We start from the raw sequence: 23,387 nt of genomic DNA, 5'->3' as shown, positions 1-23,387 counted from the left end.
CCTGGGGACAGGGAAAGCAATATGGCCCCCAGTTGATAATCATTGATGTAGAGCGTCAAATGGCAAAAGACTCTTCTGTCATTGGATTACATGCTTTTTCTCATGGGGGGACAAAGAAAGAATTTTTACAGGAGAGTGCCAGGGCTTCTTGGGGAAAGAAAAGTGACTACTTCTCTTAATCAGTTCAGAGAACTGTTACTGAGCGATGATAACCTAAGTACTCATAATCATAGGTAAGTGTCCAGAAGCTAGGAGGAATGCTGATATCAAGATGCAATTCAGTTTGTGTTGTCAGAGTTAATGTTCTTGTCTATTTCTATATATGTCAGTCCTTCTTAATTTAAGAATAAATAGATAAAACTATTGTATTTTACTTTAAATTTTTATTTGGGGAAAATTTTTTAACCTATAAAAGAATAGAGACTAGGAAACGATGTATACCCACCACATATAAACCACGTATTTGCAGTTTTGTTCAAATAAAAGTAGTAAGATGATTAATGATAAAATTGATTTGTCTCTAATGTTTTTTTTTCAATCTGTTTTTAATGATTATGCATATATAAGTATCTGTGAACAATATAGAATGTTTATTAAATTTATATATTATATAATACTATGTGTATTTTTCTACAGTATACTTTTCAGCATGGATCTTTAGACATAAAGATAAATAGATTTATTCAGTTCTGTTAACTTTTGATAAGTATTGTATTACACGAATATACCGTATTTGAGAAATCTTTTTCCCTACAGATAGACATTTCCTATGGGTAAACAACCATTTTGTTACAAATTTTCATTCTTACAGCCAGTAGTACTACAGTGAACATGAACATCCTCGTACACACCTCCTGTTTTAGGAAGAGTTTCTTTAGGATCTGTGTACATTTTTATGTTAACAGGGTAATTATCACATTGTTCTTTAAATGATAAGCATTGAGAGTTCCCTTTTTCTTGCATTCTCCGCACTTTAACTTTTTGCCCACCTGATGGGTGTGGGGTTATAATTTTAAGTACATTATAAGAATCAAGACTTTATCAGATTTCTAATTATAATTTATTTGAACTCTGGTGTAGTATGCCTGCTTAATTTACAACAAACTTATTTGAAAATTCAGATTTTCTATTTTAAGGAATTATTATTTCGAACATCTAATAATTTCAAATGCAGCTAGTATATGTACTGTCTGCTTTTTGATATCTAGTATTTATTTGAAATATTCAATGTATATACATCATTGAGGGAATACATCTGTGATAGCAGTCATTCTCTTTATGTTTTTTAGCCAGAATTGTTTTCTGTACCTTGGTATTTTGTAATATTTGTTTTTTAGATACAATTTTAAATTGTTTTCTAAATCTGGTTTTATATTCTGGATAAAAACAGGAATCTCTGCCAATATGTAAATATTAAATACTTGATCAGAGAAGGAAATATGGTGGTAGAAAGTACAGTAACTGGATTTCCTTTGTGTAACAGCACTGAAAAGAGGCGCAGGGAGCAAGAAAATAAATATTTAGAAGAGCTAGCCGAGTTATTGTCTGCCAACATCAGTGACATTGACAGCTTGAGTGTAAAACCAGACAAATGCAAGATATTGAAGAAGACAGTCGATCAGATACAGCTAATGAAGAGAATGGAACAAGGTAAAAAAATGAACAAAAAAACCCCTGTGACTGTGTGCTTTGTTATTAAGACATTTACAATATGTGATTTTATTTTTTATCATTAAGAAATTGCATTCAATTTTTTAATTTTATTAAAGGAACATTTTTGTTTAGATGCTATTTATTTTAGAATATGAATCTGAGACCCTTCTTTTACAACAAAGTGGCTTATTAAGTTATCTTGAGAACTGGTTGCCTTGAAAGGTTATGAGACCCAGTATCATAGCGAATTAAGTCAGGAGATACAAGTTGTGGTATCAGACCTGAGGCTCTGGCATAGGGTTGAAAGACAGCAACTCAGAGGTAGGACAGTCCCTCCATCTGAGTTATAAGTTTATCTCTGCCTGGGCTCTGGGTGGGGGAAACAGCCTTCTCTGAGAAAACCCTGATTTATTTTTATGGTTCATATTTATACTATTCATATTTACTGGGGACCCAACACCACACAACTCCTGGGTTGCCTACCAGAAACAAAGGCAAAGCACTTTGAAGGAACATAACCACACCTCGCCCTGTCAGATTCCCAAAGAAAAAGTGCTTCTGAGGGAGATTTTATGCTATAAACTTATATAACATAGGAGGAAATAATCTACAGTGAGTAAGAACACAAATAACAAACAGAAGGAATAGACCCCAAAGAACTTCAGATTAATAGCAGCAATGTTAAAAAGACTATGAACAAATAGTATGTTTTAAATGGTTGAGGTGATAGGCTTTTAAGATTTTAGGAGCTGGATAGTCTAGTGACAACTGATTTAGCAGACAGGAAAAATGGGTATTGTAGGTCTGCAGAGGGGATAGCCAACAAGAAGCTGTATGGCACCTTCCCTGCTCAATCTGGAAACTCTGACAGCCTGGCTCATACTCCCTCAGCTGAAAATGGGAGGATTCCTCTGGGGCAATTGAGCAGTCCAAAGGGAAAGATACACAGACACTGACAGTTGGAATTGATCCCCCAAGTGAAAAAATCTGCTCCTTGCTCTGTCCCCACACTTCACACAACTGCCAGTCAGGATTTTAGTACCTCACTCTTTAATATGAATAAAAATCCAGATATTTGAAGAAAGTCTTTTTATAAAAGAGAATAAATCAAGCAAACGAACAGAATAAAGGGAACTCAGAGGAAGCAGAGACAATGCAGGGAGCAAAAGAAAATGTAAAGCCATCAAACAGTCCCTCAGAGACAAAAAGGAGGATATTTCATCTATGAAACAAGAATAAGATGCTATAAAATGAAACATTGGAACTTAAAATCAGGATAGCTGAAAAAAACTTTACCTCATTACCTTATTTTCTCATACTCTCTGCCCCAAGCATTCCAGGAACACTCTGCCTCAGGTATTTGCACTTGCTGTTCTCTCTGTCTGGAATTCTCTTCCCTGAATATACACAAGGCTCACTCCTGCATCCCTTTTATGTGTTGGTTCAAATATTTTCTCTCAATGAACTTGTCCCTCACTAACCTATCTAAGGCACACATACATACACACACACACACACACACACACACACACACACCTCTCTACATCTTCCTTGATTTATTTTCCCCACAGTATTTTTTACATCTAACATATTACACATTTTATTTGTTTATTGCCTGCCTACCCCCACTAGAGCTTCATGAGGGCAAGGATTTTTGTTTGTTCACCATTGTATCCTTAATACCTGTAGCAGTTCCTGGGTACATAGTAGACTTTCAATGAATATTTGTTGAATAAAAAGATAAAGCGTTGAAAGATAATTTGAAGAAATCCCATAGAAAGTAAAATAAAAAGACAAGCAAAGGAAAACAAGAGAAAGATAGAAATGTATAGGATTAGTTCAGGAGGTATAACACATCATTAGTCCCAGAAAAAAAAAAAAAAAAACCAGACCAAATAGAAGGGAAGAAATTATAAGAAATAATGCAGAGAAACAAAAACCAAAAAATTCTCAGAATTAGGAGATATGGGTTTCCAGATGGAAAGCACCCATGTAGTGCACAGCACAATGAATAAAAAAGAAAGAAAAAAACCTCACACCAATGCACAATTTCTAGGCACCAGAAAGAAAAAACAAGAGAGAGGAAAAAACAGACACATACTAGATTACTTTCAGGAGGGTCCAGATTTCTAAATAGGAACACTGAAAATGAGTATCCTGGACCTAGAATTCTGTGTTCATCCAAATGAAGTATGAGTGCAAAATAAAGACATTTTCAGATACCTGAAGCCTCAAGAATGTTATCTCCTGTGTACATTTTTTCAGAAATATCTATCAAGACCAAGGTAGTAAACCAAGAAAGAAAAGCATAGGATCTTAGCCCAGGGAAACCATGAAATCTTAACAAAAGAAAGGTAGAAGGAGACCCAGGGTTACAGTTAAGCAGCAGACTAAAGAAGTAGCCAGTCCCAATGGGAGCAGGTGGATAGAGGACTCTAGGAGGAATATTTCCATGGGGAAAAAAATGGAACACATAGAGTATATGATGACTGACCAAATTGAAAGGAATTTTTTAGTCTGGAGGAGAGTTTAGAGATGAATCAAACTTCACAGAAAAACTAAAACATGAAATATGAGAATTGTAAATTATAGCACATACCTTGACTCATTTGTGAACTATATTTATATGGCCATAGTAACATATATACTAAATACTGACTGCTCTAAAAATTATTGTAACTATACTGGGAGGATGGGAAGAGGGGATATGTATGTGTGTCTAGATGGTTGATGTAAGTAAGTTAAATTCTTACCTTTTATGATGGCACGTTAATAGATTATGTCTAACATGGGCACAGTCAGGATATAGCAAATAAGCATGTTATTGAGAAATATGAAATGTATTAGTTAGGATACAGGCAAGGCTACTGTAGCAAGAGACCCAAAGTACAGTGGCTTTAACAAGGTAGTCTAGGTGTGTGTCAGAGGTTCAGATTCCTTCCATCTGTTTTGCTGTGCCATTCCTAGGGTATTGCCCTTACCCATGTGGTCAAACATGGCTCACCTGTACGTGTTCCTGATGACAGGAAAGGGAAAGAAGAAAACAGGAAGGCATGCTTCTGTCCCTTTAAGGACAAGACTCTGTCCTTGCGTGTCTCATCTGTTCACATGCCTTAGGCCAGTCATATAGCCACTCCTGCCTTGGGTTTTGCCTAAAATTTTGTTTGCTGTGCTTTTCATGAATAGTTACTTAATGTACTTGGACTTGATGGTTTATGTTTTTTTGGAACTGTTTAAGAAACAAAACCTGTCTTAATGTTAGAAACACATGAAATGATGAAGGAAGTACATCTTAGAACTAAATGAGAAACTTCTATACCATAATAATTTAAAAATAAATAACCCAATTAATTAATGGGCAAAGACTCTGGATAGACATTTCTCTAAAGAAAATACACAAATGACCAATAAGCACATGAAAAACATACTCAATATTATTAACCATCAGAAAAATACAAATCAAAACCACAATGAGAGACCACTTTACACTTGCTAGGGTGGCTACAATCAAAAAGACAGATAGTAACAAGTGTTGGTAAGGATGGGAGAAATTGTAACCCTCATACAGTGCTGGTGAGAGTGTAAAATTGTGCATCCACTTTGGAAAACAGCCCAGTAGCTTCTCAAAATATTAAAGATAAAGTTATCATGTGGCCCAGCAAGTCCACTTGCAGGCATATACCCAAGAGAAATGAAAAGTTGTACACAAATGTTCATAACAGCATTATTCATAAATAGCCAATAAGTGGAAGCAAACAGTATATCTATCAACTGATCAATGGGTAAATAAAATGAGGTATACCTATACACTGGAATATTATTTAGCAATAAAAAAGAGTGAAGTACTGATAAATGCTTCAACATAGATGAATCTTGAAAACATTACACTAAGCAAAAGAAGCCAGTCACAAAGGACCACGTATTATATGATTCCATTTATATAAAATGTCAAAAATAGGCAAATCTATAGAGACAGAAAGTAGATTGGTGGTTGCCTTGGGCTTGGGAGTGTTGAGAAAATGAGGAATGACTGCTAAAGGGTATGGGGTTTCTTTTTGGGTTGATGAAAGTGTTCTAAAATTTATTGTGATGGTGGCTGCACAACTCTGTGAATACACTAAAAACCACTGAATTGTATGTTTTAAATCCATGAATGGTATGCTGTGTGAATTGTAGCTCAGTAAAGCTGTTATTATAAATACTATATGAGATAACATTTTACACCCATTAGGTTCGCAAAAATTAAAAGCTGTGCTGATATCAAGTGTCAGCATACAGAAAAACAATAACCCTTGTATGTTACTGGTGGTACAACCTCTTTGGAGAGTTATTTGTCAAACTTAGTAATGTTGAAAATACACAGACCCTGTGATCCAGCAATTTCACTTCTAATATTTACCCTAAGAAACTGTCACAAATGTGCAAAAGAGGAAATACTGAAAATAGTTTATTACAGCATTGTAAGAAGTCAAAAGGTCTAACAGTAGGGGACTAGGAAATCAACTGTGGGTTATTCATATACTATATAGCAGTTCAAATGAGTGTATGAAATTTATATGTATCAGTATAGTTAAATCTCGAACATAATATTGAGTGGAAAAAGTTGAAAAAGTCTACATATTTTTATGTAAACATTAAAACACGAAACAATAATATATTTGTAAAAATCATGCATATGTAGTTGAAGTATAAAAACATTCTTAGAAATATTTATGCTGACCTCAGAACACTGGTTACTTCTGAAAACGGACAGAGGAGGAATAGTGGTAGAGCTGTAGCTCTATTTGTAGCATTTTATTTATTTAAAAAGGAAAGACTGGAAGCAAATAATGTTAACATCTGTGAAAAATGAATGGTGGCTGTGTGACTGTATGCTATGCCACTTTCTGTGTTTTTTGTAATATTTGAAATATTTCATATTTTAAAGTGAAAAAAATGAATCTCTATATTCAATAATACTGTATTTGCTTTTTGGTGAGCTAATTAGTCTGACAGATTGGAAACTTTTATATAAGTATGCTGCTGCTTTAAGATGATGGATGGATTTTTCAACATCACCACACAAAAGAATTCTAAATCATTTAGCAGTTGCAGTTTTATCAATCAGATCATCATGACATGAAGGTGAAAAGTTAGCTATTTCACGCAGACTCACAGAATCATACCTTCACTCTCTCTTCAATGGCAGTTGATCAAATCAGAGAAGGAGAAAGATGGAGGAAATAATTATTCTTTTACAATTTACTTATTTCTTAAAAATTTTTGATGTAGACTTTTTTTTAAAAGCTGTATATTTTTACACCATTTTTTCCATTTGTTGGAACACTGGACTTGGTCAGAATTCAAATCCTCCTGCTGCCATTTATTAGTTATATGATTTGAGACACATTATTTAACCTTTGTGAACCTCAATTTCATTATCCATAAAATGAGTATAATTAAGATTTAATGTGAAAGTGCCTAGATAATGAATAAATATTATTTGAATCTGAAATTAGGTGAATTCATGTCTTAATAAACTTGCCATTATGGAAATGAGCTCTTTTTGGATGTGACTTGTTTGCTGCTTTGTTACAGAGAAATCAACAACTGATGATGAAGTACAGAAGTCAGACATCTCGTCGAGTAGTCAAGGAGTGATAGAAAAGGAATCCTTGGGACCTCTTCTTTTGGAGGTAGCTGTTCTCATTGACTCAGAAAGTGATCAGAATCTTTTTTCTACCCAATTTGGTTTTTTTCTTTATCTTCTTTTATGTTTTAACATCCAATTAATAAATTGTAAAACAGAGTAAAGTTTTAAGGAACTTTTAATAATTATTTTATTTTAGAAACTATTTTGACCGTTGTTACTATTTCAAAATTAAATGTGAATAATGAACATGAGAAATTTTCATAAAGATGCTACCAGAAAACTACTAGAGCTAATCGATAAATTTGGTAAAGTAGCAGGATACAAAATTAATGCAAAGAATTCTCTTGCATTCCTATACACTAATGATGAAAAATCTGAAAGAGAAATTAAGGAAACACTCCCATTTACCATTGCAACAAAAAGAATAAAATACCTAGGAATAAACCTACCTAAGGAGACAAAAGACCTGTATGCAGAAAACTATAAGACACTGATGAAAGAAATTTTAGATGATACAAACAGGTGGAGAGATATACCATGTTCTTGGATTGGAAGAATCAACATTGTGAAAATGACTCTACTACCCAAAGCAATCTACAGATTCAATGCAATCCCTATCAAACTACCAATGGCATTTTTCACAGAACTAGAACAAAAAATTTCACAATTTGTATGGAAATACAAAAGACCCCGAATAGCCAAAGCCATCTTGAGAAAGAAAAACGGAGCTGGAGGAATCAGGCTCCTGGACTTCAGACTGTACTACAAAGCTACAGTAATCAAGACAGTATGGTACTGGCACAAAAACAGAAATATAGATCAATGGAACAGTATAGAAAGCCCAGAGGTAAACCCATGCACATATGGTCACCTTATCTTTGATAAAGGAAGCAAGAATATACAATGGAGAAAAGACAGCCTCTTCAGTAAGTGGTGCTGGGAAAACTGGACAGCTCCATGTAAAAGACTGAAATTAGAACACTCCCTAATACCATACACAAAAATAAACTCAAAATGGATTAAAGACCTAAATGTAAGGCCAGACACCATCAAACTCTTAGAGGAAAACATAGGCAGAACACTCTTTGACATAAATTGCAGCAAGATCTTTTTTGACCCACCTCCTAGAGAAAGGGAAATAAAAACAAAAATAAACAAATGGGACCTAATGAAACTTAAAAGCTTTTGCACAGCTAAGGAAAACATAAACAAGATGAAAAGACAGCCCTCAGAATGGGAGAAAATATTTGCAAATGAAGCAACTGACAAAGGATTAATTTCCAAAATTTACAAGCAGCTCATGCAGTTCAGTATCAAGAAAACAAACAACCCCATCCAAAAATGGGCGGAAGACCTAAATAGACATTTCTCCAAAGAAGATATACAGATTGCCAACAAACACACGAAGGGATGCTCAACATCACTAATATTAGAGAAATGCAAATCAAAACTACAATGAGGTATCACCTCACACCAGTTAGAATGGGCATCATCAGAAAATCTACAAACAACAAATGCTGGGGAGGGTGTGGAGAAAAGGGAACCTTCTTGCACTGTTGATGGGAATGTAAATTGATACAGCCACTATGGAGAACAGTATGGAGGTTCCTTAAAAAACTAAAAATAGAATTACCACATGACCCACCAATCCCACTACTGGGTATATACCCAAAGAAAACCATAATTCATAAAGACACATGCACCCCAATGTTCACTGCAGCACTATTTACAATAGGCAGGACATGGAAGCAACCTAAATGCCCAGAGACAGACAAATGGATAAAGAAGATGTGGTACATATATACAATGCAATATTACTCAGCCATAAAAAGGAATGAAATTGAGTTATTTGTAGTGAGGTGGATGGACCTAGAGTCTGTCATACAGAGTGAAGTAAGTCAGAAAGAGAAAAACAAATACCGTATCCTAACACATATATATGGAATCTAAAAAAAAAAAAAAAAATGGTTCTGAAGAACCTAGGGGCAGAGGACAGGAATAAAGACTCAGACATGGAGAATGGACTTGAGGAAATGGGGAGGGGGAAGGATAAGCTGGGATGAAGTGAGAGTGGCATGGACATATGTACAGTACCAAATGTAAAATAGATAGCTAGTGGGAAGCAGCCGCATAGCACAGAGAGATCAGCTTGGTGCTTTGTGACCACCTAGAGGGGTGGGATAGGGAGGATGGGAGGGAGACGCAAGAGGGAGGAGATACGGGGATATACGTATATGTATAGCTGATTCACTTTGTTATAAAGCAGAAACTAGCACACCGTTGTAAAGCAATTATACTCTAATAAAGATGTTAAAAAAAAGAAATTTTGATAAAGGCATTCTAATGGTCAGATGGAAAACTGAAGACAACTGTCTGGCTTTGCTACTTCTTTATTATAGTTAGGACTAGTTGGGAAAATAAAACTTTTAGAATTATTTAGCTAGTGCTAATTTCTACTGTAGAATTTCACTTTTGAGTAAGGGATGCCTCAGTTTATTACAGTAGGTGTTTTCCTGACCAAAATTTTTTAACTATTTATGTAGACATTGTAAGAGAACTTACTATTTTAACAACTCTGTCAAATTTTTTAAAATGAACTTTTAATCTTGAATTACTTTGTAATTACTGTGTAATTTTCACCCGTTTTTTTCCTATCTAATCTTTCCTCCCTCTGTTCTCGAAACAGATGTTTTGTTTCCAAGCAGGCTCATCACCTTAAGTACTCCTTCTTCATACATGAATGTTTAAAAACACATACATGTGTGTATATATACACACTCATTCCCCACAAATTAGGCTTTTCCATCTCTAGGCCTAATTTTATTTTTTTTATATGTATGTTTATTATATACATGCATATACTTAAATATAAATATGTGTATTTAAATCATACATGTATTTAAAAATAAATATCTATATAAATAAAATAAATTCTCCTTTCCTGTCCTACCTCAAGGCCCTTCTTTCTGGTGAAGTCTTCCTAACACTCAAACTTGTATAGGTCTCTTGATTTTCTAACTCCTTTATACATTTTTTTCCTACTACCCTAACTATTCTTCTGTTTTTGTATGAACCATAATTCCCTCTACCAACACCGCTAACGTGAGAACATTCTCAAAATTTAGTGCTTGGTTTTTTAGCCCAAGTAATATCATTTGCTTCATCTTTTATCTCTTTAGAGATGACTCTCAAATATGTACTTCTTGCTTTAACCTCTTTCCGAACTCTATTCCTGTACTTTTAACAGGCTGCTAAATATTTTTGACTCTCCTGTTAGCAAGTTCCCCCTCAAAACCTAAATTCCTTGTTCCCCTCCAAGTTATACAAGCGCTTTGTTACTTTAGGCTGTTGGTTTTAATGATTTTTATTAGGGGAATGAGCACATATTTTATAGTGTTGTAAAATATAAAAAACATTGGCCATTGAAGCTGGATAGAAACTACTCTCTGGGTGAGTGTATAACATATAACTGGGAGAGGGGAAAGCCACCACATGTGATGGACTCTGATGTTTTTATTCTTTTCACAACCCCTTAAATTGATTGCATGACACATGACTGCCTTTTGGAAATAGTGTTAAAATAAGTATAGTAAAAATGTTAATGGTAGAATCTGTGTGGTGGATATACAGATGTTCACTACAAAATTATTTCAACTTTGCTATATTTTAAATTTTTTAATATAAGCCATTAGAGGAAAATAAGTTAAAGAAAGAAAAGTACTTTAGGCTCATTTCCCGCTATCCCATCTCTTCCCCGGCCTTGGTTCCTGTCCCCATCCTGCTACTTGGTTACACTTGGGCCCTTCCCATCCTAGGATGAGACCTGACCCATCCTAGCACTTATTGCTTATCTCCTCTACTCTGCAGGGTATCAGTAGACTAGTATCTTCATATCTTCTAGTTTTTCTGTGGCGGTTCTGTCTGCCTTCTCAGTGTCCCTAAGTGTAAAACTGGCCTAAGAACTTTATATCTCCTTTCAATTCATTAAATATTTATGAAATGTATTTTCTGCATATAATGCCATTTGAGATACTGAAAAAGTATAAGATATAGAGGTCCTTGAGATTTGTGGAGTTCCTGTAGAGAAGTGGTAGTCATTTAAATCCCAGTTTTACCACAGGTTCTTCAGAAACCACAGAGATCAATAAGGAGAGCAAATAGATGATCCACAAACTGAAAACAGCACAACTGGAGCCAGAGAATACTACTACTGCTTTAATTTACATAGACATTTGTTATTTCTGTGTAAGAAAAATCTATAACACTTTAAAATGAACAGAAAACGACAGGAAAACATCCATTCAAAACTGCTATAAGAAGAAAGCATTTTTTTTAGATGATGAAATTATTACCCTGAAAACCACTATGAATCAAAGGAAAACTGTAACACAACATTACACATGAATTACATGTCATTAGGCATTTTCATATATGAAAACACACATCAAATTAGAAGTTCCAAAAACTAAGAATAGAAATGTATTTACGTTCTTGACTTCAAGGAGCTAATAATATTTTTATTTATGAGCTATACAGATGTGAAACTGAGACTATAAAATACAATTACTTTTATAGACTTCAAAGTTGCCTTCATTGACAACCTTTTCTAACCCTTCTTCTGTATCTCCCAATCCTGCCTCATTGCCTTAAACTTTATGAAATCTAATCCAGGGCGGCTAAGAGAAGAAGTGGTAGAAAAGCCACCACGAGATTGTTTATTGACTTATCCAGGCTGCAGTCTAGAGCTGCACTGTTCAGTACGATAGTTACACATGGCTATTCAAAGTTAAATACAATGAAAAATTCAGACATTTTTGCTGAATGTCTGGTGAGAAAAATTCTCACCAGCCACATTTAAAATGCTCCATACCCACATGTGGTTAGTAGCTACTGTATCGGACAACACAGAAAGAGAACATTTCCATCATTGCAGAAAGTTCTATTTGACATCAGTCTAGAGGGGCCTGCTCAGGTGGAAGATCTGCACATCTAGAAGGTGACCAAATATCCACCATATTGTGAGAAATTCTCACCATACAATTTTCAATATATTTCCCCCTCCTTTTTCTTAAACATAAAAAGGTAGCACGAGTTAAGAATAAAGGTATTGGAGGTAATTTCCTCACACTTAAAGAGAGAGTGGTGGGACTTCCTTGGCGGTCCAGTGGTTGAGATGCTGCGCTTCCAGTGCATGGGGCGCAGGTTCGGTCCCTGGTCAGGGAACTAAGAATCCCACATGCCGTGCGGTGTGGCCAAAGCAAAAACAAAAGAGAGTGGTATTAGAATTTATAGACTTTTTTTTTTTTTTAAAGCTCCTCATTCTCCAGTGTTCTTTGCTGTCTAAGTTTCTCTACCTCCTATTCAGAGCTCTGCATTATCTGACTCTAACACTGCTTATTTCCTATTGCTCCACAAGAAAATTCTGCTTTAGTCACAGAAGTCTCCCTATACCTTGCATGTGCGTTCAGGCCTCCTTACCTCATGTTATACCATTCCTTACATTGCTTTGTGGCTCTTGACACTGTTGACCACCCACTTCCCTCTTCCTTAAAACTCCTCATGAGCCTCTTTTATAAAACTATCTCTTTGCCTCTCTGGCTGCTCCTTAGCCTTTTCCTCAGATTTCTCTTTCTTTACCTGCCTCTTAAATGTTAGCATCCCCCAAGGTTCTGGCCTTGGCTCTTTTCCTTTTGTTTTTTATTCTGTGCACATTTCCTGGACAGTTTTATCAACATCTATGTCTCTGTCTATATGATGTGTTCATGTGTGTGTGTGTGTGTGTGTGTGTGTGTGTGTGTGTGTAAAATACCAATTAGGGTTTTCTGATTTGAAGCAACAGACACCAATTCTGACTAAGTTAAGCAAATGTGAATTTATTGGGATGCTATTTGGATACCACAGAACTGTGCTTAGAAATAAGGTGAAACCAAGGCATCTTATGGAGGCTAGAAAGCAGAAACTGTATGAATGGTCTCTTCAAAAGACCCATCTGGACAGTGCCCGGCTGCCAGAATGAATGTGTTCCAGCCATGTTCGTTCTTTTTGTAATTCTCAAGGCTCACATTTAGGGAGGAAGTTTCCCAGTGGCCTGATTAAGAATCCCACGGGGGCTTCCCTGGTGGCGCAGTGGTTGGGAGTCTGCCTGCCAATGCAGGGGACACGGGTTCGAGCCCTGGTCCGGGAAGATCCCATATGCCGCGGAGCAACTAAGCCCGTGAGCCACAATTACTGAGCCTGCGCATCTGGAGCCTGTGCTCCGCAACAAGAGAGGCCGCGATAATGAGAGGCCCGCGCACCGCGATGAAGAGTGGCCCCCACTTGCTGCAACTACAGAAAGCCCTCGCACAGAAACGAAGACCCAACACAGCCATAAATAATAAATAAACTTAAAAAAAAAAGTATAAGTATAAAAAAAAAAAAAAAAAAGAATCCCACGAGACTTTATTAAATGGGGAAGAAGTAACTCCTCAAAGGAAATCGGATATTCTGTGGAAGGGGAAAAGATGATTGTAGTTAAACAAAAACTAAATGATACTGTGTGTACCTGTAAGTCAAAAATGTCTGTCTTTAGCCCATATCTCTTTTCACAGCTTCCCTTTCATCATATCCTGTTGCCTTTTGAACATCTCTACCAGAAAGTTCCTCAGTCATTTCAAATATAACATTTCTAAAACTAAGTTTATAATTGATCCCTTTATCTCCTGTTTGAAAAAAGAAGGAACGTCATAAAGTTAAAAACTAGATTTTTTTTCCCGCTTGAATCCCCTTTGTTAGGGAAAGGCACTTATCTACCAGAACCCTAAAGTCATTAATGAAGGATCACCCCAAGTGCTTGTTCCCACAGCTGCTAGAGATCACCAAATGCTGTTTGTTCTGCCTCTGTAGAGTTCTCTTCCATCACTTCCACTGCCGTTGCCTTGATTTGGGCTCGCATTTGAACTGGAGTATCACAATAGCATTGCAGTTTGTCTGCTTGCTTCCAGTGCACATGCCACACCCCCTGCCAGAAGGATCTTTGTTAAAGCAGATCGTGTCAGTCTCCTGCTTAAAAACATTGCCTTCGAGATGATCCCCGTGGCCTTTTTTTCTTTCTTTTTTTTTGGCTTTTCCTTGAAGCTTTTTCAAAAAAACTTTTTATTGTTAAATATAACACAAATATGACAAGTACGTACAAGGTGATTTCTTCTTTCTTTTTTTAAACCTCTGAGCTGTTTCCTCTGTTTTGAATGTTCTTTCCACCCCTCGCCCACCCGAGTTACTGCTGTGTCCTTCAAGCCTCAGCTCAGGTGTCATGTGGCCTCCTCCGAGGAAACCTTACCCACAACAGTCATCCCTTTGCCCATTTGGGTGCTTCACTCTGTGCCTAACCTTTATGAATTCCTCCATTGTACTACAATGTGACTACACGTACTTGTTTTTTTCCCTTCAGAGACTATAAAATTGTTGAGAATATGTGTTTTATTCCCAGAACTTTGTCCAGTGACTGACACTTAGGTGTTACTTAGTGAAGCTTGTGTAGTCATTTACAGCGAGGGCCCTGTGAGAAGCCCTGGCCAGTGTGAACCCTGCATTGACACCCAACGTGGTCCTCTTCAAAGACTGATATCCTGGGTAGAGAGAAAAACCCCTCCAACTGATGATGCTGTACAGAATGGAGTGGCATTTGTTATCATCTCCTGTGTGTAGCTCAGTGTCAGCCCAGCTGTCAGGACTTGGAGAAACAGGAAGATTCCTTCCTAGGAGCACACTTGGAAGTTAATTATATGCACAACATATGAGGGAAACTTGTAGGATAAGAACAAGTATTAGCAGGTTATATTAATCAGACACACTTTTAGAAATTAAAGATGTTTGTATATTCATAGGAATAGTCTCAAAGGATTCCTTGAAATGTTACCCATCTCTTGGGGGTGGGATTTTGGCAGATCTTAGACTATCTACTTAATTTTCATACATAAAAAAAGTTTTAAGTTATATTTCATTTATAATTAAAAAAAACAAAACATACGCCTTTCTAGCACAGGACAGGCTGTCTGTATCTCAGGAGAAGTTCAGCAGGACCTCTCTGCAACTGTGGGGCAGCCTCTGTTATCCTGCTTTCCAAGCCAACCTTTTCTGGAGAAGCTCAAAAGAAATATGATGCCCAGACTTCTCAGAGGAAACGATGAGTCCATGTAACCAAGGCCAAACAGAGACCTGGTGAAAGTTCTGTACTCCCTGTAAGGCTGACCAGCTGCATATTCCAGAAGCCAGCTACTAGAATAACTTCCCAGCTTGGCAGTGAGGTCAGGTGCAGTCAATGGGAGAACTTGGAGAAGTCCCAGAAAGTCTGTGGAAACAGGAGACTGCAGCGACTCCAGGCCTACTGCAAAGGAAGTTTAAATCCTTTGGATTTCACAAATGCCTTAAAAATAATTGCACCGAGTAGTCCAGGTGAATCCCTGGGCCTTGCTGGTGCTCGAGGTCTGCACCACCAGCCCTGTGCCCACTGCTGGACAGTCTTCAGATTGGGTAGAGATGATCCCAGGAGTGGGTCTCAATCTCTCCCAGCCCCTCGGCAGACAGTGGGTAACTTCCAGACATAGAGACAGACATGGAGAGTGAAAAAAGCAAGGGAGGGCTTCCCTGGTGGCACAGTGGTTAAGAATCCACCTGCCAATGCAGGGGACACGGGTTCGAGCCCTGGTCCGGAAAGATCCCACATGCCGTGGAGCAACTAAGCCTGTGCACCACAACTACTGAGCCTGCGCTCTAGAGCCCGCGAGCCACAACTACTGAAGCCCACATGCCTAGAGCCCGTGTTCCGCAACAAGAGAAGCCACCGCAATGAGACGTACGCGCACTACAACGAAGAGCAGCCCCCACTCGCTGCAACTAGAGAAAGCCCGTGCACAGCAATGAAGACCCAAGGCAGCCAAAAATAAATAAAATAATATCAATAAATTTATTTTAAAAAAAAAGCAAGGGAAACTGTGGCTTTGAAGATAGACAGTGTCACTAGGGAGGCAGAGAGCAAGGAGCTAAAAAGGACACCCTGAAAACTAGATGGAAAATAGAAGAAGGTAGTGCTTTAGAAGCTGGATGGTGTGGCCCTTGGAAGTGGTTCACCATGAAATGGCCAAGTTTTTTTACTTGCCTGTGTTTTGATATCAATCCTGTTTCTTGCTCTGAACTATGATACTTTGTTATACCCAAACTGTTCTTTATTAAACTCTTTTAAGAGACCAAAAAGAAAAAAGAAAGTTAAATTGTATTTACACTGATTCAATTAATAGCTAAGAACATTTTAAAGAATTTTTAGATCTTCTTTTAAAAAAATATGTCTGTATTTCAGTTATCCCTATTTTAATATAAACTGCCAGACAAATATATATATACATATATATATAGATCACCTGTTATGAAATTTATAGCTAATCTGACTTTAAGAAAACAATTAGATATGAGGGTGCTTTCCTGTGCTCATCTAAATCCAAAATAGTTTACCAAAGGGTTTATCTAGTGTTGAGGTTTTTAGATTATTAATCACATCCCTCTCCTCTTTGCATTATGAACTAAATGAAAAATAGTCACAACAGTCAGGTGGAATAAAAATAGTTTTATTTCTTTTTGTTCTTGTTAAAGAAAATATTAGCAGTATTTTTTTTTTTTTTTTTTTTTTTTTTTTTTTTTTTTTTTTTTTTTTAGTAATTTCATGTAATGTCTGAAACATTTATATTAACATATTTCCATACATATTTCCATACAAATACAAATATGATTTTTAGAAATTTCATGTAATGTCTGAAACATTTATATTAACATATTTCCATACATATTTCCATACAAATACAAATATGATTTTTAGAAATTTCATGTAATGTCTGAAACATTTATATTAACATATTTCCATACATATTTCCATACAAATACAAATATAAGATTTTTAGAAATTTCATGTAATGTCTGAAACATTTATATTAACATATTTCCATACAAATAACCCAATGAAAGTTTAGTATTAGTTGTTTTGTTTGTTTTTTTATACTGCAGGTTCTTATTAGGCATCAGTTTTATACACATCAGTGTATACGTGTCAATCCCAATCGCCCAATTCAGCACACCACCATCCCCACCCCACTGCAGTTTTCCCCCCTTGGTGTCCATATGTCCATTCTCTACATCTGTGTCTCAACTTCTGCCCTGCAAACTGGCTCATCTGTACCATTTTTCTAGGTTCCGCATACATGCATTAATATACGATATTTGTTTTTCTCTTTCTGACTTACTTCACTCTGTATGACAGTCTCTAGATCCATCCACGTCTCAACAAATGGCTCAATTTCGTTCCTTTTTATGGCTGAGTAATATTCCATTGTATATATGTACCACACCTTCTTTATCCATTCGTCTGTTGATGGGCATTTAGGTTGCTTCCATGACCTGGCTATTGTAAATAGTGCTGCAATGAACATTCGGGTGCATGTGTCTTTTTGAATTACGGTTTTCTCTGGGTATATGCCCAGTAGTGGGATTGCTGGGTCATATGGTAATTCTATTTTTAGTTTTTTAAGGAACCTCCATACTGTTCTCCATAGTGGCTGTATCAATTTACATTCCCACCAACAGTGCAAGAGGGTTCCCTTTTCACCACACCCTCTCCAGCATTTGTTGTTTGTAGATTTTCTGATGATGCCCATTCTAACAGGAGTGAGGTGATACCTCATTGTAGTTTTGATTTGCATTTCTCTAATAATTAGTGATGTTGAGCATCTTTTCATGTGCTTCGTGGCCATCTGTATGTCTTCTTTGGAGAAATGTCTATTTAGGTCTTCTGCCCATTTTTGGATTGGGGTGTTTGTTTCTTTGATATTGAGCTGAATGAGCTGTTTATATATTTTGGAGATTAATCCTTTGTCCGTTGATTCATTTGCAAATATTTTCTCCCATTCTGAGGGTTGTCTTTTCGTCTTGTTTATGGTTTCCTTTGCTGTGCAAAAGCTTTGAAGTTTCATTAGGTCCCACTTGTTTATTTTTGTTTTTATTTCCATTACTCTAGGAGGTGGATCAAAAAAGATCTTGCTGTGATTTATGTCAAAGAGTGTTCTTCCTATGTTTTCCTCTAAGAGTTTTATAGTGTCCAGTCTTATATTTAGGTCTCTAATCCATTTTGAGTTTATTTTTGTGTATGGTGTTAGGGAGTATTCTAATTTCATTCTTTTACATGTAGCTGTCCAATTTTCCCAGCACCACTTATTGAAGAGACTGTCTTTTCTCCATTGTATATCTTTGCCTCCTTTGTCATAGATTAGTTGACCATAGGTGCGTGGGTTAATGTCTGGGCTTTCTATCTTGTTCCATTGATCTATGTTTCTGTTTTTGTGCCAGTACCATATTGTCTTGATTACTGTAGCTTTGTAGTATAGTCTGAAGTCAGGGAGTCTGATTCCTCCAGCTCCATTTTTTTGCCTCAAGACTGCTTTGCCTATTCGGGGTCTTTTGTGTCTCCATACAAATTTTAAGATGATTTGTTCTAGCTCAGTAAAAAATGCCATTGGTAATTTGATAGGGATTGCATTGAATCTGTAGATTGCTTTGGGTAGTATACTCATTTTCACAATGTTGATTCTTCCAATCCAAGAACATGGTATATCTCTCCATCTGTTGGTATCATCTTTAATTTCTTTCATCAGTGTCTTATAGTTTTCTGCATACAGGTCTTTTGTCTCCCTAGGTAGGTTTATTCCTAGGTATTTTATTCTTTTTGTTGCAATGGTAAATGGGAGTGTTTCCATAATTTCTCTTTCAGATTTTTCATCATTAGTGTATAGGAATGCAAGAGATTTCTGTGCATTAATTTTGTATCCTGCAACTTTACCATATTCATTAATTAGCTCTAGCAGTTTTCTGGTGGCAGTTTTAGGATTCTCTATGTATAGTATCATGTCATCCGCAAACAGTGACAGTTTTACTTCTTCTTTTCCAATTTGTATTCCTTTTATTTCTTTTTCTTCTCTGATTGCCGTGGCTAGGACTTCCAAAACTATGTTGAATAATAGTGGTGAGAGTGGACATCCTTGTCTCGTTCCTGATCTTAGAGGAAATGCTTTCAGTTTTTCACCATTGAGAATGATGTTTGCTGTGGGTTTGTCATATATGGCCTTTATTATGTTGAGGTAGGTTCCCTCTATGCCCACTTTCTGGAGAGTTTTTATCAGAAATGGGTGTTGAATTTTGTCAAAAGCTTTTTCTGCATCTATTGAGATGATCATATGGTTTTTATTCTTCAATTTGTTAATATGGTGTATCACATTGATTGATTTGCGTATATTGAAGAATCCTTGCATCCCTGGGATAAATCCCACTTGATCGTGGTGTATGATCCTTTTAATGTGTTGTTGGATTCTGTTTGCTAGTATTTTGTTGAGGATTTTTGCATCTATATTCATCAGTGATATTGGTCTGTAATTTTCTTTTTTTGTAGTGTCTTTGTCTGGTTTTGGTATCAGGGTGATGGTGGCCTCATAGAATGAGTTTGGGAGTGTTCCTTCCTCTGCAATTTTTTGGAAGAGTTTGAGAAGGATGGGTGTTAGCTCTTCTCTAAATGTTTGATAGAATTCACCTGTGAAGCCGTCTGGTCCTGGACTTTTGTTTGTTGGAAGATTTTTAATCACAGTTTCAATTTCATTACTTGTGATTGGTCTGTTCATATTTTCTATTTCTTCCTGGTTCAGTCTTGGAAGGTTATACCTTTCTAAGAATTTGTCCATTTCTTCCAGGTTGTCCATTTTATTGGCATAAAGTTGCTTGTAGTAGTCTCTTAGGATGCTTTGTATTTCTGCAGTGTCTGTTGTAACTTCTCCTTTTTCATTTCTGATTTTATTGATTTGAGTCCTCTCCCTCTTTTTCTTGATGAGTCTGGCTAATGGCTTATCAATTTTGTTTATCTTCTCAAAGAACCAACTTTTAGTTTTATTGATCTTTGCTATTGTTTTCTTTGTTTCTATTTCATTTATTTCTGCTCTGATCTTTATGATTTCTTTCCTTCTGCTAACTTTGGGTTTTGTTTGTTCTTCTTTCTCTAGTTTCTTTAAGTGTAAGGTTAGATTGTTTACTTGAGCTTTTTCTTGTTTCTTTAGGTAGGCTTGTATAGCTATAAACTTCCCTCTTAGAACTGCTTTTGCTGCATCCCATAGGTTTTGGGTCGTCGTGTTTTCATTGTCATTTGTCTCTAGGTATTTTTTGATTTCCTCTTTGATTTCTTCAGTGATCTCTTGGTTATTTAGTAACGTATTGTTTAGCCTCCATGTGTTTGTCCTTTTTACGTTTTTTTCCCTGTAATTCATTTCTAATCTCATAGCGTTGTGGTCAGAAAAGATGCTTGATATGATTTCAATTTTCTTAAATTTACTGAGGCTTGATTTGTGACCCAAGATGTGATCTATCTTGGAGAATGTTCCGTGCGCACTTGAGAAGAACGTGTAATCTGCTGTTTTTGGATGGAATGTCCGATATATATCAATTAAATCTATCTGGTCTATTGTGTCATTTAAAGCTTCTGTTTCCTTATTTATTTTCATTTTGGATGATCTGTCCATTGGTGTAAGTGAGGTGTTAAAGTCCCCCACTATTATTGTGTTACTGTCGATTTCCTCTTTTATAGCTGTTAGCAGTTGCCTTATGTATTGAGGTGCTCCTATGTTGGGTGCATATATATTTATAATTGTTATATCTTCTTCTTGGATTGATCCCTGGATCATTATGTAGTGTCCTTCCTTGTCTCTTGTAACATTCTTTATTTTAAAGTCTATTTTATCTGATATGAGTATAGCTACTCCAGCTTTCTTTTGATTTCCATTTGCATGGAATATCTTTTTCCATCCCCTCACTTTCAGTCTGTATGTGTCCCTAGGTCTAAAGTGGGTCTCTTGTAGACAGCATATATATGGGTCTTGTTTTTGTATCCATTCAGCCAGTCTATGTCTTTTGGTTGGGGCATTTAATCCATTCACGTTTAAGGTAATAATCGATATGTATGTTCCTATGACCATTTTCTTAATTGTTTTGGGTTTGTTTTTGTAGGTCCTTTTCTTCTCTTGTGTTTCCCACTTAGAGAAGTTCCTTTAGCATTTGTTGTAGAGCTGGTTTGGTGGTGCTGAATTCTCTTAGCTTTTGCTTGTCTGTAAAGCTTTTGATTTCTCCATCAAATCTAAATGAGATCCTTGCCGGGTAGAGTAATCTTGGTTGTAGGTTCTTCCCTTTCATCACTTTAAGTATATCATGCCACTCCCTTCTGGCTTGCAGAGTTTCTGCTGAGAAATCAGCTGTTAACCTTATGGGAGTTCCCTTGTATGTTATTTGTCGTTTTTCCCTTGCTGCTTTCAATAATTTTTCTTTGTCTTTAATTTTTGCCACTTTGATTACTATGTGTCTCGGCGTGTTTCTCCTTGGGTTTATCCTGTATGGGACTCTCTGCGCTTCCTGGACTTGGGTGGCTATTTCCTTTCCCATGTTAGGGAAGTTTTCGACTATAATCTCTTCAAATATTTTCTCTGGTCCTTTCTCTCTCTCTTCTCCTTCTGGGACCCCTATAATGCGAATGTTGTTGCGTTTAATGTTGTCCCAGAGGTCTCTTAGGCTGTCTTCATTTCTTTTCATTCTTTTTTCTTTAGTCTGTTCCGCAGCAGTGAATTCCATCATTCTGTCTTCCAGGTCACTTATCCGTTCTTCTGCCTCAGTTATTCTGCTATTGATTCCTTCTAGTGTAGTTTTCATTTCAGTTATTGTATTGGTCATCTCTGTTTGTTTGTTCTTTAATTCTTCTAGGTCTTTGTTAATCATTTCTTGCATCTTCTCAATCTTTGCCTCCATTCTTATTCCAAGGTCCTGGATCATCTTCACTATCATTATTCTGAATTCTTTTTCTGGAAGGTTGCCTATCTCCACTTCATTTAGTTGTTTTTCTGGGGTTTTATCTTGTTCCTTCATCTGGGACATAGCCCTCTGCCTTTTCATCTTCTCTATCTTTCTGTAACTCTAGCAGTATTTTTAATGAGAACAATGCTGTACTTCATTATTTTTTAAAATCTTGGTTGAATGCTTTGGGATGCAGTGATTTGAAGATGTAGTTTCAAGTTCAGTTTATTTTAATATTTGGCTTAAATTATCAGCTGTAAAAAACACCTCACAAAAATGAGGTAGATACAAATGGAAAAATATATCATTGGATGAGTTTACTAAGTCATGATACTCATTTTGAAATCCTATCTACCAATTATGCAAAGGTTTTTCTTCAAATTTCAACATTTTTTTTTTTTTTTTTGGCCACGCTGTGCAGCTTGCAGGATCTTAGTTCCCTGACCAGGGATTGAACCCCTGCCCCGGCAATGAAAGCACCGAGTCCTAACCACTGGACCTCCAGGGAATTCCCTGAATTCCATCTTTTTTGATCTCAAATAGTGATTCTCCAAATTAATCAAAAGGAGTTGAATTTTCCTTTCTTAAAACACAGGTTTTTAAAGCCCATTGAAACTCTTATTGGAAGAATTTTGCACAGGGAAAAGGTTTTGTTTCTAAATGTTTTACACTGAGAAGATAATTTTTATAAGTGGTGTACATCATTTTCAGCAACAAAATTATGACTGTGGTAACATTTCAAAACATCCATTTTCATGTGCTGTCTCTATAGCATAAGTGTCTTTTTGAAAGCAGTTTATTTTTTATTCATTGTTAAAATTTCATCTTTACCCTGAAGGAACAAAATTAGGTGTGTTTATTATTTGGAAAATACCTGCTTAGTAGGATATTATCATTAGCACCCAGCATCATAGAAAAGGTCAGCAAACTTGGGACACTTAACCTTTTGCAAAAACAAAAATGAGTAGCCCATCAACATTGCTGGATGGCTTAAGTCTTTTGCCACCAGTAACCAGCAAACCCCTGTATGATACAAAGGGTGGTTACGTCTTGTTACAAAATTCTATAAATGTTCTACTTTTTAAAGGTCTTGTTTTTATTGCTTGTATACATTCTATAGCAAGTAAACTGTAATATGTTGCGATAAACAGAAAGATAATAAATAAGGTACCGCTGTCAACCTCTGCATTCTGGATCTTCTCTCAGA

At 36.3% G+C, this 23,387-nt stretch overlaps 1 protein-coding gene across 8 annotated transcripts in view; it reads left to right on the top strand.

The window, feature by feature from the left end:
• The window catches only part of NCOA1 (nuclear receptor coactivator 1), a 268,347-nt gene that overhangs the window by 161,733 nt on the left and 83,227 nt on the right, over positions 1-23,387 (top strand). For all 8 annotated transcript variants that reach the window (XM_059893497.1, XM_059893498.1, XM_059893493.1 and 5 more), the window contains 2 exons: positions 1,484-1,650; positions 7,231-7,328. In XM_059893497.1, coding sequence (XP_059749480.1) covers positions 1,484-1,650; positions 7,231-7,328 — 265 coding nt within the window. The remainder of the gene's footprint in view (positions 1-1,483; positions 1,651-7,230; positions 7,329-23,387) is intronic.

This window comes from Balaenoptera ricei, chromosome 13 (assembly GCF_028023285.1).
Source record: "Balaenoptera ricei isolate mBalRic1 chromosome 13, mBalRic1.hap2, whole genome shotgun sequence".
Classification (NCBI taxonomy): Eukaryota; Metazoa; Chordata; class Mammalia; order Artiodactyla; family Balaenopteridae; genus Balaenoptera; species Balaenoptera ricei.
The sequence above is the reverse complement of the archived record's forward strand: the minus strand, read 5'-3'. Positions and strand labels throughout refer to the sequence as shown.